The sequence below is a fragment of the Triticum aestivum genome, chromosome 3A, assembly GCF_018294505.1.
Source record: "Triticum aestivum cultivar Chinese Spring chromosome 3A, IWGSC CS RefSeq v2.1, whole genome shotgun sequence".
Classification (NCBI taxonomy): Eukaryota; Viridiplantae; Streptophyta; class Magnoliopsida; order Poales; family Poaceae; genus Triticum; species Triticum aestivum.
The window spans coordinates 7,858,531-7,875,894 of NC_057800.1; the positions used below are offsets into that span (position 1 = coordinate 7,858,531).

General features: G+C 45.0%; 1 protein-coding gene across 1 annotated transcript; it reads left to right on the forward strand.

The window, feature by feature from the left end:
- The first annotated feature begins 791 nt into the window (after window positions 1-791).
- LOC123056573 (alpha-terpineol synthase, chloroplastic) lies at window positions 792-16,359 on the forward strand. The gene is made up of 8 exons (XM_044479927.1): window positions 792-1,098; window positions 2,576-2,825; window positions 3,019-3,233; window positions 14,440-14,597; window positions 14,776-14,994; window positions 15,396-15,550; window positions 15,725-15,972; window positions 16,072-16,359. Exons 1-8 carry the CDS (start codon window positions 829-831, stop codon window positions 16,357-16,359), a joined length of 1,803 nt encoding a protein of 600 aa, XP_044335862.1. The 5' UTR covers window positions 792-828.
- Window positions 16,360-17,364: the final 1,005 nt, after the last annotated feature.

The following is a 17,364-nucleotide window of genomic DNA, read 5'->3' on the forward strand; positions in this document are numbered from 1 at the left end:
CTTTTATCAATGAAAAGATACGCAAGCTTTGCGTATTCGCGAAAGAAAGACCAAGCTATAAGGAAGATACCCTTTTTGTGTTCTCTCTCTCGACCATCATGTGCTTAGATAATAATAGAGTGTAAACATAAGGAAAAGGCCTACACATTTGGTACAGCTTAAGACATATGGTTGTACTTAAGCATTGTGGACATTTTACTGTGTTGTACTCCCCCGGTTCACTATTATTAGATATTCTAGTAACTTTTTTCTAATCCGGATGTATACATATGCATTTTAGTTTGTTTGTTCACTTCTTTCAGTCTGCATTTAGTCTAGATTGAAATCCAAAACATCTTACTTTTGTGAACTGATGGAGAAGCATATAAAGCAGTATCAACTTGAGTCTCACTTAAGACTTAGGAATTAAAGCATTGGAGGCTACTTTTTTTAGGGTAAAAGCATTGGAGACGGATTCCAGTGTCTGTGTAGACTGAACTGAGGAGTGAGCACCACCAAACTTTCCAGATTGGCACGATCTTGGTCTCTCTAGAGGGATGATAGTGCACATCTATCGCCAAACGCACCATGTGCGGATGTTGAAGTTTCACCTGTAGGGTACTGTTACTGTATGACTGTATCGGTTGTTAGTGCTATGGAGCTACTGTATGTATATGACAGCGTGCATATTTTATACATTTTCACGCAATAATTGAAACTTCCCACAAGAGCACGGCCAAAAAGGTCACCCCATTGCTAACTACTGCCCGTTGCTTTGCAATTATATACGCCAACACGGGTTCCACGCCGTTGCAGGAAGACAGGCAGTTTTGCTGCTAGCAGGTGAAAATGCAAGCCACCGTCTTCTGCTCGGGAGGAGCACGAGGATGCAGGCTGGGCTGCCTTTCCGCCGCGCGGCCGGCTGGAGGAAGTCCTTCTCGGAGGTGGCAGCGGCCGCGGCACGCCGCGCTTCGATGCCGGCAGCGGCAAGCTCCGGCAGCAGAAGTACAGCATGAGGTTGACGATCGGTCGAGCAGGAATCCTTGTGGCTTCTACCCTTCTGTGTGGGGGGATTTCTTCCTTCACCACTCTGATCCAGCAGCTTCCTCTCAAAAGCAGGTGGAACCATATATACCCTCTACTCTCTATTACCTGCATATATGCTTTGTTTTTTTACTGCTGTACAACAAATGGACTGCATATTGGAACCATTCCAGCAATATACTCTCTTATTACTCCCTTCATTTCCTTATACATGGCCACTATGAAAAATACATTTTTCATCTATACAAGGCCACTAACTATAACCGAGGTAAAAATTAATGATGTTTCCTCGTACTATCAACTTGTTTAATACTTGCATGCATGTAATCATACTCACACTATGCTACTTTCTTCTCATTCCTTCCTTGTATGCATACGGGTGTATTAATGATTCCGGTTAACGAAAAAAAGTAGGTTTGCAAAGCAGTCATTAAATTTTACCTTGATACCTGTTTGAGTTTGTGGCCTCGTATAAGGGAATGGAGGGAGTACATGACATGTCACTGCGGAGTTTCTAAAATAGTGTGCTTCTGTTTCTGGAAATTTTCTAAAGTAGAAAGAAATCCCAAGTTCCCAATGTCCAAAGTGGGCGGGGTGGCTTGTTTTGATCAGGCCATGTATTTTTGTAGTACATATGGGGAAAGTATCTGGTACGACCTGTGCACCAGGCGCCAAAACATACATTGTAATTAGTATGTTTAAAAAAACTGAAAAGGAAATTAGCACATAAACAAGGCATGGATCTATGATGTCACAAAAATTTAAATCAAAATTTGAAACATGGCTTATATAATGGGCCAATGTAAAGCCCAACTTACATTAGACACTGTAGCATGCATGGTCGACCATTCTACTAGCTCACATATGAAGTTTCGCAAATAAATGATACCGATGACATTCTGAAGAAAAATTAGAAAATCGAAGATATATTCAAAAACATTGTTTGAAGGACTTGTAAGGTCGGACTGTATTTTCTTCATTATGGAATACCCGTGTCATTCCTTCATGAACTTCATACACGAGTAGAATGGTCGACCAAGTTTGATATCTCAAAATTTCAGTTTTTTTAGTATTTTTTTAATCTACTATACACGTGGGTGCGCGTGGAACCATGTTCACGTGTGCATTAAAAAAACAAAAATACTAACATAGGCACACTCCGAAAAACATATTTGTTTATTTGAAAAAAATACATTCTTTTAGAAACATGGTGCATATATATTCCTCATGATCAAACCGGTACATCGTTCCCCACTGAAAATCTCCTCTTTTCTAAATAAATGCACAAAAACACGAAGGTGCTACATATATATTCATAAACAGTGTGTTGGTGAAATAAACTCACTTCATGTTTGGTGTTAACAGTTGGCGGTACACAAAACTCAAGTACATCGTGCTTTACGTCTTTATGCCTTAGTATCAATTTCATTGAAAAGGGCCCACTAATTCACCCATGGATAACTATTTAGTGTAAAGGTCCAATAATTGACAGATGAATAATTACTTAGTAATTAGTGTCTAATACACTCACTTGTCTTGTTGCTTTTAGCAGACATGGATGGTAGAACGAGTAGAAGAACTCATGAAAGATGTGTCCAAATTGATATCAAGTTCCACCACCTATCTTGAGAGGATGAATCTCATTGTTGCTTTAGAGCGTCTTTGCTTGGATTATCTTTTTGAAAAAGATATTAATGTGGAGTTAAAACAAATTTACAGTGCCAATGTTAGTGACTTTGATCTTCATACAGTAGCCATTTGGTTCTATCTACTACGTAAACATGGATACATGGTTTCACCAGGTAAGACACATTCAAACTCAATCATTATTATGAAGTAAAACATTATAGTTTAAAGTGGCTGATAGGGATATATCGTACCAATGATACCTAATTATAGTTTTTTCCAACATGAGGCTACTGTTTATTTGTTCTACTACTCTTCTTTATAATTTGAAAAACAAGTTATTTGACAATTTTTAATTTATTATTTCAGACGTGTTTGTGAAATTCTTAGATGAGGATGGAACTTTTCTGACAGCAACTCCGAGAGAACTATTGAGCCTTTACAATGCCGCACATTTTAGTATCCATGGAGAGATAATACTTGACAAAGCTATATCCTTCACCAAAAGGAGTTTAGAATCAAAACTGCCATATCTAGAAGGATTAATGGCACATGAAATTCAATGTGCACTTGAGATATGTGACGCCCGGATAATGAAGCTACAGTAAACCTCTGCTAATGGTGCCATGTCAACTCGGTTACTGTTGATAAGCTCGAGTTAGTTCGAAACCGATTCCAAATTCAAAATTCAAATCAGGCAAACAATAAAAGTTTTCAAACATTAAAACTAAAATGTCCAAAATGTGTCGAATAAATCATGGATAATAATAGTGGAGAAACCACAATTTTATAAAAGGTTTAAGTGCACAAAAATATTTAAAACACCAGCAAAACATTTAACTAACTACCCTTTTCAATTTGATAAAATATTAAACTATTTGTTTTATTGCCAAAAACTTATGGGGCAGTGGCATACTTATTAAAACTAAATTAGGAACCAGTGGTGTAGTTTATAAAACCAAATTCAAAAGGAAACTAAAGTAAGAACAGTAAAACAGAAAAAAAAAACAAAGTTAAAATAAAAGGGAAAGAACCCCGCTTCCCCCCCACTAGGCCTCGATCCAGCCGGCCCAGTCGGCCACACCACCAGGCCGGCCCAACCTGGCAAGGGCCAACCGGCCAGTCCACCCCCGCTCCCTTATCCATCCACCTACCGGAACTCTAGCGCACACCCCCCACTCACCCCGCACGATCCCCCCACTCTCTCCCACGTCTCTCTCCTCCCTCCCCCGATCCAGATCGGGATCGGGGTGCTCACGCCCGCCCCACCTTCGTCGCCCGTGGCCCTCGCCGGACGCCACCGCCGCCTCGAGCCCCGTCATCGGTCGCCGTCCCAGACGCCGCGCTCCTCCGCCCTCCTCTGCCCGATTTCGCTGGATCGGGAGGGGGGACCGCCCCAACGACGCCGCCTCGTGCTCGGCTTCCACCTCGGGCCGCCGCATGCCGCCACCGACTCCGGCCTCCCAGGAGCGCTCCCTCGCCTGTCTGCTTCGTCTACGTCGACGCCGACGTCTCCGACCACCACCCCGACCCCCGCTGCCCCGTTCCCAACGAATCACGGTGAGGCCAACCCCGGCCTCTTTTTCCCTCCCCGCCGTGCTCGCCGTCTCTGCCGCTAGCGCAGTCGTCGCCGCCCGGGCTCCTGCTCGCGGCCATCGCGGCCCCGGCCGAGCCCGCTCGACCCCGCGCGCGCGCCCCCGGCACCGCCCCTGCCCCTGCAGCGCCATCGCGCGCCCGCTCCCGTGTACTGCTGCTGCTGCACTACGCCCGCGCGCGCTCGCCCATGTCGCCGTTTCGCCCCGCCCCAGGCTGCCGTGCCTACCACTGCCATGCTGGCCGCCTCCGCCGGGGCCCCTCAATGGCTGCCGCGCCGCACCCGGTGGCCTCGCCCCCCCCACTCGGGCCATCGCCCGTTCGGGTGGAGCCCACGCCCGCATAGACCCCAGTGGCCCTATGACGATGGGCCCCACTCCAAAATGTTTAAAAAAAACGAAATAAAAATAAATATATAATTAATTAATAATTAAAATAGTTAATGAATTAATTAAGTTAATTAATCATGTTTAATTAAACTAATTAAGTAGATGGTTTAATTAAACCCTAACTGGACTAATCAGTCAATGACAAATGGGACCCACACGCCAGTTGACCAGTCAACGCCTCTGTTGACTGCTGACGTCAGCATGCACTGTTTTGGATAATGTTGAATTTAAATAATTAAATAATTCCTAAAAATGAATTAAGTCTTTTAAAATTAATATAAAATAAACCGTAGCTCAGATGAAAATACTTTCTACATGAAAGTTGCTCAGAACGATGAGACGAATCCGGATACGCAACCCGTTCGTCTGCCACAGCCCCCTAACCTATCGAACTCGCAACTTTCCCCCTCCGGCTCCTTTGTTCGAAAACACGAAACAATGGGAATACTTTTCGGATGTTTCCCCCCTTCACCGGTATCACCTACTACCGTGTTAGGGCACCTCTAACGTCGTTACTTGTCATGTCATGCATCACTATGCATATGCTTGCTTATATATTTATTGTTTCTCCCCCCTCTTCTCTCGATAGACACTGAGACCGACGCCGCTGCTACCCAGTACGACTACGGAGTTGACGACCCCTCTCTCTTGCCAGAGCAACCAGGCAAGCCTCCCCCTTGATCACCAGATGTCGCCTACTCTCCTCTATACTGCTTGCATTAGAGTAGTGTAGCATGTTACTGCTTTCCGTTATTCCTATCCTGATGCATAGCCTGTCCTTGCTACTACTGTTGTTACCATTACCTGCTATCCTACTGCTTAGTATAGGATGCTAGTGTTCCATCAGTGGCCCTATACTCTTGTCCGTCTGCCATGCTATACTACTAGGCCGTGATCACTTCGGGAGGTGATCACGGGCACATACAATATACTTTACACAGTTACCTTACCTGTGATACTGTTCGGAGATGGGGGCTGAAGGGGCAGGTGGCTCCATCCCGGTAGAGGTGGGCCTGGGTTCCCGACGGCCCCCGACTGTTACTTTGAGGCGGAGCGACAGGGCAGGTTGAGACCACCTAGGAGAGAGGTGGGCCTGGCCCTGGTCGGCGTTCGCAGATACTTAACACGTTTAACGAGATCTTGGTATTTGATCTGAGTCTGGCTACTGGCCTATACGCACTAACCATCTACGCGGGGACAGTTATGGGCACTCGACGTCGTGGTATCAGCCGAAGCCTTCGTGACGTCAGCAACGGAGCGGCGCGCGCTGGATTGGACTGGAACGCCTACTAGGCTAGGTCTGCTTCCGGCCGCCCACGCAACGTGCAGGTGTGCTAAGGGCGATGGGCCCAGACCCCTGGGCGCTTAGGTTTAGACCGGCGTGCTGACCTCTCTGTTGGTCTAGGTGGGGCTGCGACGTGTTGATCTTTCTAGGTCGGGCATGACCCAGGAAAGTGTGTCCGGCCAAATGGGATCGAGCGTGTTGGGTTATGTGGTGCACCCCTGCAGGGAAGTTAATCTATTCGAATAGCCGTGATCTTCGGTAACAGGACGACTTGGAGTTGTACCTTGACCTTATGACAACTAGAACCGGATACTTAATAAAACACACCCTTCCAAGTGCCAGATACAACCGGTGATCGCTCTCTCACAAGGCGATGAGGGGAGGATCATCGGTTAGGATTATGCTATGCGATGCTACTTGGAGGACTTCAGTCTACTCTCTTCTACATGCTGCAGGACGGAGGCTGCCAGAAGCGTAGTCTTCGAAAGGACTAGCTATCCCCCCCTTATTCCGGCTTTCTGCAGTTCAGTCCACATATGATACCCTTATTCCATTTGATACCAATGCATACATATATAGTATAGCTCCTTGCTTGCGAGTACTTTGGATGAGTACTCACGGTTGCTTTCTCCCTCTTTTCCCCCTATCCCTTCTACCTGGTTGTCGCAACCAGATGTTGGAGCCCAGGAGCCAGACGCCACCCTCGACGACGACTCCTACTACACCGGAGGTGCCTACTACTACGTGATGCCCGCTGACGACGACCAGGAGTAGTTAGGAGGATCCCAGGCAGGAGGCCTGCGTCTCTTTCGATCTGTATCCCAGTTTGAGCTAGCCTTCTTAAGGCAAACTTGTTTAACTTATGTCTGTACTCAGATATTGTTGCTTCCGCTGACTTGTCTATGATCGAGCTCTTGTATTCGAGCCTTCGAGGCCCCTGGCTTGTAATATGATGCTTGTATGACTTATTTTATTTGTAGAGTTGTGTTGTGATATCTTTCCGTGAGTCCCTGATCTTGATCGTACACGTTTGCGTGTATGATTAGTGTACGATTAAATCGGGAGCGTCACAAGTTGGTATCAGAGCCGACTGCCTGTAGGAATCCCCCTTCCACACTCCTTGGCCGAAGTTGAGTCTAGACATTACAAAAACTTTTACTAACATGGCTGTGTGCCTTACGGGCCCACGTCGCCATCTGGGTGGTAGTAGGATCTTTTATTCCTCGACCTTTACTCTGGGACTCTCAACTCTCTTCTATTCAGGTTAAATGATTTTGCTAAAAACAAAACTAACTCTAGGTTCTCGTAATTACTTTCTCCCGGAGAGCCCCTTAGTACAGATGATTGTCTGCTGCACCAGGAGATTCCGAAGGTCCTTTATAGTGTTCTCTCAAGAGTTTGTGTCATCGCTTTTTGCATTCCCTACCGTTGTTATATCCTTAGGGATAACTACATACACTTGCCATTCTTACATTGAACCCCATTGATCTTGTTAATACAAGATGCCTCGAACTGCTCTTCGTTATTTCGAGAATCCTTTGAGCTTACCGCCTTGTAGTTCTTGCCCCATGAATACCCCCTACGGATAAATCCTCACACATACCGAGGATTTGTTTCTCCCTGGTTGTTCTTGTGATCCGCAAAGGACTTCGAAATACTATTTGGTCTTTCAAAAATCCTCAGGAGCCTTTTGCTCTTGAAATTCTTGCTTACTTGCATTATGGTTAATTCCATACTTCTAGTAATCTCTATCGGCATCCTTTGTCACTATCCTTTTGAGTCACTTGATTTGGTATGTTACGAATGCACACAATCATCAGTTATTCCCTGAAAATTATCCTTTCGGCTCGGACGTCATTTTAAACATGAGTTGGATCTCGACCAATCAAGTTGTCGTCGATTGTACACCCTAAGTCTATTCAACTTATCCATTCTTAATCAGAGCATTTGCTTCTGATCCCTGGGTGAGAAATCATAATTCCTTTACATTTGAGCTTTGAATTAGTCAGTTGTTTCTATAATCTGATCTCCTTGCATTCTTTCTCCCTCTGGTTGGGTACCGATGCTCACATCAGACCCCTTGTGGACCACCATATCCTTTGTTGGATTTTATCCGACAACGTCCTTCATATTCTATAAACTTGTGAGCGTTTCCTCGGATACATAATGCTTTTGGTGAATTGTATCCTCTATTTTCTCAACCATGCTCTGTTTTCGAGCTGGTGGTATTTACGATTGAAGCTTGGGGTATATGATTCCACGATACCCTGGCGGGTTGAACCTATGCCTTTCTTAATCTGTGTGAACCCGAAAGTTTTCACGGGTCATACTCCTCTGGTAATTCACCAGGTAGGTTTTGACACGGAAATCATTTTTAACTAGAGCAGTGAATGAAAGTTATTGCATTGAAGAAGTGGGAGTCGACCTTGAACCTTGCGTTCATGCCCATGGACACGATGTAGATCTTATCATTAAAGCTTCTCTTAAATTAATTATTCCTTTGATATAAGTTCATCTTATATCTAGGATCTGGCCTTTTGCAATCGTGGTTCCGACCATGTTCTCCTTTAAATACCATTTCTCGTGCAAGTTTAAGTACTTGTCTTCTGCAAAGCATTACACTGCTCCAACCTCTACTTTGATCTGTCTTCGAGTATTACCCCCTGGTATCTTGAGATTATCTTGGAACTACATAACTTCCTATGAGTTCTGCATCGAGTACTACATTCTCACTGATTACAATTTTTCATGGGCTCTGAGTTGTTAAACACTCAAAGACACCGATAATTGAACCGAGTCCGCACTATGGTTCAACAACTCTTAGTAATCTTATTTAAGTACGAGTTTGTACCCGATCACGCCATTCTAGCCTGTATGGCTATGTCATTGTTTTGATGATTTTAACTGTGCTACCTGGTCCTTCTTCCCGGAGCAAAATTTTCGATGATGAGCTAAGCTTACGTCGAGTTTCCTCATCATATCATTTCTCCTTAAACCACAAACTTTGTTTCGAGTTTGTGCCGTACCCGTGATTCCAATAACCTTTCGCTTCATCATTCTCTTGACTTGATGTCATCGCCGATGGATTACATCTTCATGAAATCTCTCAACAATTGTGTCGTGATCATCATCAATCTTATGAACTATTCTAGGATATCAATCGAAGTCATGATGAGAAATACCATCGTTGCCCCTCGATTAATTGTGTTATCATCGACAACTTTATTGCCTTCCCTCCAACACAAACTTGTTTGTGTTCTGTGTTATACCTTGAGTTCCTTGATGTCCAACATTTGTTCTTCTTTACCTTGGAGTATTACCATCTTTTATATCCAGGACGTCGTGCCTAGCACACCTGGCTGGAGGACCTATTGTTACTGTTTCCTTTTAGCCAGGTTATCCATTCTTCCCTGAGGAAATTGTAAGACTTATTCTACAAGTTATTCCTAATGGATCCTTTGGGTGTCCAAAGTCTGACCTTTGCTTGAATACCATGTCAATCTATCTCGAAGCATGTCTATGGTACTCCGATTTTCAACAGGAACATTTGAAACCCAATGCTAAATGTTCCTGCTCAATTATCCAAACACCGCTGTATGGGTAATGTCATGAAATTTCTCCCCCCTTACCTAAATGATTTTCTACTTTATATCCTGTCATGGATATCTTGCTCTGCTTGTCGTTGGGAAGGAAATACCCTTGGTTTATGTGTCAAACACATTTTCCTTTCCCTTATTCTGTTTGATCTGATGATCACATTTTCCTTTCCACTGATTTGTTTAGCCTTCCTTGTGATCCATATGATCTAAGCAGTAATATTCTTCTGCTTATGTAAACACCTTGGTGTACAACCGTGTCGGTAAGACCCTGTTACATTTGTCGTTAGCATTCTGGTAACCACCGATGGATGAGAACTTTGCCTATTGGTCCGCCTTGTTCAACGAGCAGGAAAATGGTTCTCTTCGTCCCTCGCCCTTGGTACCGACATAACTGATAGGCTACCCTCTGACTTGTCTTGCTATCATGACCGTGCAAGATGTCAACGCCCTTCCTACGTTTAACCACAAGGTGGGCCCATAACCCACAGTTCCAAAGGATCGAAACCTGACTCTCCTGTACAACCCTGTTACTAATGGTTGTTCCCCACGCTTAGCTTCATATTTAATTCACGGGCCACCTTCCTAGTGCTCTATTCTGGTATCAGACGCAATACTTACTCTCGCTGCTCTGAACCCCTTTCTCACTCTGGTTCGGACTTTGAGCAGCTATCTATCCGCTTGGAACCTCTTATTGTACCTTCATACCTTACTCTCGATGTATTTTATACGTTCAACTCGAGAGGTAGTCTTATGCTCATTCATGGGCTAACCCCAGATTGTTTCCCTCATAAGCATTCTGTCGTAGCCAAGCTGCCCCTTACCTATTCGTAAGTACGTTGGAGTTCCCAAAGAAAAGGACAACTTCACCATGATGACCTGAAGCGGAGAAATGAAAACATCAACGTAATGGATCGACCTTTTCGAGAAGAGCAAGCAAGACCGAGAAGACTCGTTAGAATTTCGTAACCAGATCTTTCCCCCTTACTCCCCTCTTAAATCTCGGGACGAGATTTCGTGTAGTGGAGGAGAATTGTGACGCCCGGATAATCAAGCTACAGTAAACCTCTGCTAATGGTGCCACGTCAACTCGGTTACTGTTGATAAGCTCGAGTTAGTTCGAAACCGATTCCAAATACAAAATTCAAATCAGGCAAACAATAAAAGTTTTCAAACATTAAAACTAAAATGTCCAAAATGTGTCGAATAAATCATGGATAATAATAGTGGAGAAACCACAATTTTATAAAAGGTTTAAGTGCACAAAAATATTTAAAACACCAGCAAAACATTTAACTAACTACCGTTTTCAATTTGATAAAATATTAAACTATTTGTTTTGTTGCCAAAAACTTATGGGGCAGTGCATACTTATTAAAACTAAATTAGGAACCAGTGGTGTAGTTTATAAAACCAAATTCAAAAGGAAACTAAAGTAAGAACAGTAAAACAGAAATATAAAATAAAACAAAGTTAAAATAAAAGGGAAAGAACCCCCGCTTCCCCCCACTAGCCCTCGATCCAGCCGGCCCAGTCGGCCACACCACCAGGCCGGCCCAACCTGGCAAGGGCCAACCGGCCAGTCCACCCCCGCTCCCTTATCCATGCACCTACCGGAACCCTAGCGCACACCCCCTACTCACCCCGCACGATCCTCCCACTCTCTCCCACGTCTCTCCCCTCCCTCCCCCGATCAAGATCGGAATCGGGGTGCTCACACCCGCCCCACCTTCGTCGCCCGTGGCCCTCGCCGGACGCCACTGCTGCCTCGAGCCCTGTCATCAGCCGCCGTCCAAGACGCCGCGCTCCTCCGCCCTCCTCTGCCCGATTCCGCTGGATCGGGAGGGGGGGCCGCCCCAACGACGCCGGCTCGTGCTCGGCTTCCACCTCGGGCCGCCGCACGCCGCCACCGACTCCGGCCTCCCCGGAGCGCTCCCTCGCCTGTCTGCTTCGTCTACGTCGACGCCGACATCTCCGACCACCACCCCGACCCCCGCTGCCCCGTTCCCAACGAATCACGGTGAGGCCAACCCCGGCCTCTTTTTCCCTCCCCGCCGTGCTCGCCGTCTCTGCCGCTAGCGCAGTCGTCGCCGCCCGGGCTCCTGCTCGCGGCCATCGCGGCCCCGGCCGAGCCCGCTCGACCCCGCGCGCGCGCCCCCAGCACCGCCCCTGCCCCTGCAGCGCCATCGCGCGCCCGCTCCCGTGGACTGTTGCTGCTGCACTACGCCCGCGCGCGCTCGCCCACGTCGCTGTTTCGCCCCGCCCCAGGCTGCCGTGCCTACCACTGCCATGCTGGCCGCCTCCGCCGGGGCCCCTCAATGGCTGCCGCGCCGCGGTCGTCCGCCGGTGGCACCCGGTGGCCTCGCCCTGTTTTCCCTGTGTCGGGCTCGCCCCCCCCCCACTCGGGCCATCGTCCGTTCGGGTGGAGCCCGTAACCCGCACGCCCGCATAGACCCCAGTGGCCCTATGACGATGGGGCCCCACTCCAAAACGTTTTAAAAAAACGAAATAAAAATAAACATATAATTAATTAAAATTAATTAATTAATAATTAAAATAGTTAATGAATTAATTAAGTTAATTAATCATGTTTAATTAAACTAATTAAGTAGATGGTTTAATTAAACCCTGACTGGACTAATCAGTCAATGACGAATGGGACCCACACGTCAGTTGACCAGTCAACGCCTTTGTTGACTGCTGACGTCATGCTGACGTCATGCTGACGTCATGCTGACGTCATGCTGACGTCATGCTGACGTCAGCATGCACTGTTTCGGATAATGTTGAATTTAAATAATTAAATAATTCCTAAAAATGAATTAAGTCTTTTAAAATTAATATAAAATAAACCATAGCTCAGATGAAAATACTTTCTACATGAAAGTTGCTCAGAACGACGAGACGAATCCGGATACGCAACCCATTCGTCCGCTACACCCCCCTAACCTATCGAACTCGCAACTTTCCCCCTCCGGCTCCTTTGTCCGAAAACGCGAAACAATGGGAATACTTTCCGGATGTTTCCCCCCTTCACCGGTATCACCTACTACCGCGTTAGGGCACCTCTAACGTCGTTACTTGTCATGTCATGCATCACTATGCATATGCTTGCTTATATATTTATTGTTTCTCCCCCCTCTTCTCTCGATAGACACCGAGACCGACGCCGCTGCTACCCAGTACGACTACGGAGTTGACGACCCCTCTCTCTTGCCAGAGCAACCAGGCAAGCCCCCCCCCCCTTGATCACCAGATGTCGCCTACTCTCCTCTATACTGCTTGCATTAGAGTAGTGTAGCATGTTACTGCTTTCCGTTATTCCTATCCTGATGCATAACCTGTCCTTGCTACTACTGTTGTTAGCATTACCTGCTATCCTACTGCTTAGTATAGGATGCTAGTGTTCCATCAGTGGCCCTATACTCTTGTCCGTCTGCCATGCTATACTACTAGGCCGTGATCACTTCGGGAGGTGATCACGGGCACATACAATATACTTTACACAGTTACCTTACCTGTGATACTGTTTGGAGATGGGGGCTGAAGGGGCAGGTGGCTCCATCCCGGTAGAGGTGGGCCTGGGTTCCCGACGGCCCCCGACTGTTACTTTGAGGCGGAGCGACAGTGCAGGTTGAGACCACCTAGGAGAGAGGTGGGCCTGGCCCTGGTCGGCGTTCGCAGATACTTAACACGTTTAACGAGATCTTGGTATTTGATCTGAGTCTGGCTACTGGCCTATACGCACTAACCATCTACGCGGGGACAGTTATGGGCACTCGACGTCGTGGTATCAGCCGAAGCCTTCGTGACGTCAGCAACGGAGCGGCGCGCGCTGGATTGGACTGGAACGCCTACTAGGCTAGGTCTGCTTCCGGCCGCCCACGCAACGTGCAGGTGTGCTAAGGGCGATGGGCCCAGACCCCTGGGCGCTTAGGTTTAGACCGGCGTGCTGACCTCTCTATTGGTCTAGGTGGGGCTGCGACGTGTTGATCTTCCGAGGTCGGGCATGAACCAGGAAAGTGTGTCCGGCCAAATGGGATCGAGCGTGTTGGGTTATGTGGTGCACCCCTGCAGGGAAGTTAATCTATTCGAATAGCCGTGATCTTCGGTAACAGGACGACTTGGAGTTGTACCTTGACCTTATGACAACTAGAACCGGATACTTAATAAAACACACCCTTCCAAGTGCCAGATACAACCGGTGATCGCTCTCTCACAGGGCGATGAGGGGAGGATCATCGGTTAGGATTATGCTATGCGATGCTACTTGGAGGACTTCAGTCTACTCTCTTCTACATGCTGCAGGACGGAGGCTGCCAGAAGCGTAGTCTTCGAAAGGACTAGCTATCCCCCCCTTATTCCGGCTTTCTGCAGTTCAGTCCACATATGATACCCTTATTCCATTTGATACCAATGCATACATATATAGTATAGCTCCTTGCTTGCGAGTACTTTGGATGAGTACTCACGGTTGCTTTCTCCCTCTTTTCCCCCTATCCCTTCTACCTGGTTGTCGCAACCAGATGTTGGATCCCAGGAGCCATACGCCACCTTCGACGACGACTCCTACTACACCGGAGGTGCCTACTACTACGTGATGCCCGCTGACGACGACCAGGAGTAGTTAGGAGGATCCCAGGCAGGAGGCCTGCGTCTCTTTCGATCTGTATCCCAATTTGAGCTAGCCTTCTTAAGGCAGACTTGTTTAACTTATGTCTGTACTCAGATATTGTTGCTTCCGCTGACTTGTCTATGATCGAGCTCTTGTATTCGAGCCTTCGAGGCCCCTGGCTTGTAATATGATGCTTGTATGACTTATTTTATTTGTAGAGTTGTGTTGTGATATCTTTTCGTGAGCCCCTGATCTTGATCGTACACGTTTGCGTGTATTATTAGTGTACGATTAAATCGGGGGCGTCACAAGATACCCCTCCCGCGAAGGGTTGCAATTTATGATGTTAAGATCTATATCTCTACATATGAGAAAGAAGCTACATTGAATAAATCGGTATTGGAACTTGCAAAGGTGAATTTCAATTTGATGCAACTCCAGTATCAACAAGAGTTGAAAGTTACTACAAGGTGAAATTATTAACATTATTTCAGTGAGCTTGTCCTATCTTAACCTTATAGATCATGAAAGTGTTTTATCATAATTAACTTTGAAGCAGTTTCGGGTCAAAATTTGATCTACATTCATCTGATTTTTTAAGTTTTATACTCTAATGAGCATCTTAGAAAGTTTCAAAAAAATGTACAGGTGGTGGAATAATCTGCAAGTTCATTCAAGGCTCCCGTTCGCTCGGGATAGACTCGTGGAATGTTATTTGTGGATGTTGGGAGTATACTACCAACCCAACTGTTCACGGGGCCGAATAATACTTACGTTCGTGATTTACACTACAACCATCATCGATGATATTTATGATTCATTTGGAACATCAGAAGAGTGTGAATTGTTTACCGAGTGGGTAGAAAGGTTTGTAACTTTCATGGCAAACATTCTTATACTCATTTTTTGTGGGACAAGCTGGTTAAAAACGGGCAAAGATTACATTATGCAACATGAAACAACATATGTATTTGCTAATTTAGTGGTAGTTCCTCGAAGCCGTTGGCTTGGCATATAACGATACATAGAAACTTCCATGCAATTATCTCTAACTATTTATTCTCTTGTAATTTCCATTGTTCATGTATATAGTGGCGCATATGATTATTTTCGAGAGTTCGCTCCATAAGAAACCATCTTTGAATTTTGTTTTTAGCTCTTTAAAATATCAACTTCAGCTGCATGTATGAATCTCCACCTTAAATACTGCTTAACTAACATTGTTCAATCTGCATCACTCATATTATTCTGCTTTGAATTTAGGACAGATCATTCATGTCCAGTTGGGATCCAAAGGTAGCTCATGTTCTCCCAAAGTGCATGCAATATGCATTGGAAAAAATTATGGACTGCCATCAGATCATTGATAACAAGCTAGCACCGGAGGATAAATACCGTATGACCTACCTCAGAAACTTTGTAAGTGAGCTTATCTTCCTCAAAAACACTTTTTGAAAATAACATAATTACATTTAATTATATCTATCTAAGTGATAAATTACACTACCATTTATGTTGTCAATGTTGTAACATGTTTAAAACTTACTCTTTCAAATTGTTCTAAATAAATGGGTGTTATGTTCCAATTTTCAGACAGTGGATCTAGTTAGAAATTACAACAAAGAGGTTAAAATGCGCGAAGAGAACTTCATCCCAAGATCTGTCGAAGAGCATCTTCAGGTCTCGGCAAGGACTTGTGCATGCCATTTGTTGGCTTGCACTTCACTGGTCGGAATGGATGATATAGCAACAAAGGATTCTTTTGAATGGATTTCGACTGTGCCTAAAATTGTGCAGAAGCTTTGCATAATTGTTAGACTATTAGATGATATCATGACCTATGAGGTAATAATAAGTATTCATTAATTTCATCCAAAAATAGAACACAGATGCATGTATATATAATGCTTGATCTATTATTCATGATTTAACGTGTGTCCGCAGCGAGAGCAGATGACGCCTCATGTTGCTTCGACAATGGATAGCTACATGAAACAACACAATGTCTCGATTGAAATAGCACGTCACAAGATACAAGAGCTAAAGGAGGAGTCATGGAAAGATTTCAATGGTGAGTGGCTAGAGCCTGATATTGACCAACCGAGGAAGTTAATTGAGGCGATATTTAACCTCACAAGAACAATGGAGTTCATGTATAACAAAGACGATAACTTTACTAACTGTAGCAACCTCAAGGATATCATCCAATCATTATTTGTGGAGACTTTTTGAGATTGCTTAGTAGTATAAAGCAACCAACAAGTGTGCTAGTGTGATAATCTCTTCCAATAAGGAACCAGATCCAACTGGATAATATTTTATACATATCGGTGTGTAGTCTCTATGCATATGTAAATGGCGTGACTATTCTTTAAAGAGGTTGTCTACTATACATACAATTCCATGATTATACAAGACAACAAACGAGTGAATCAATATATTGCAATGAAGTACAAAGTATAGCGGAGGGATGCAAACATAGATGGGATCAGTGATGTTTTACCCTGGTTCAGATAGTTAGCGATATCCTAGTCCTTGTTGATGAAGTCTTCAAGTCACAAAGACTATAATACCACAAAGGGCCAACCAAGTGCAAGACAACCTATCCCACCATGGCTATCGACCAAAAATGTCAATCCACACTCGAGGTAGATCTTCACAAAGTAGTCGATCTCCAAGCCATTCCAGCTCTTGATTACTTAAGAATATCATGGTTCAAGGCTCCGAAGTGACTCCTAACCATCTAGGATGTGCACACTCTCAAAGAGCAACAATTAAAGAAGAATCACTTGGTATAACTCCTCAAAAGATCTCCACTCCAAGAACCCATGGAATCTCTCTCTCTAGCACACACACACAAAGGATAGGCTTAAAACATGAAGATATAAATAAAAGGAAGGGGTTCGAGAAAGAGAGGAGGTAGTCTTTTCAAATAGCTTAGGAAACTACTCTCTCAGATGTGAAAATGGTTGGGAGTCCCCCTCACATGGAAGGGTGTGGACGCCTATTTATAGAGAAAGAAGAAATCAGACCGTTTCTCTCAAAAGGCAAATTGCCCAAAAGTACCATTTTTTCCGAGCTAACGCTCCTTGGCAATAGTGCCGAAAAATATATATTGGGACCTCAAGTGAGAGGGTTTGTAGTACTCAAGAGATTTCGTCGTAGTTAGAAAACTATGGCTATCAATCATAAATCTCAACTCCAAGAGCAAATGATCAACCTTGCACTCAACTAAGA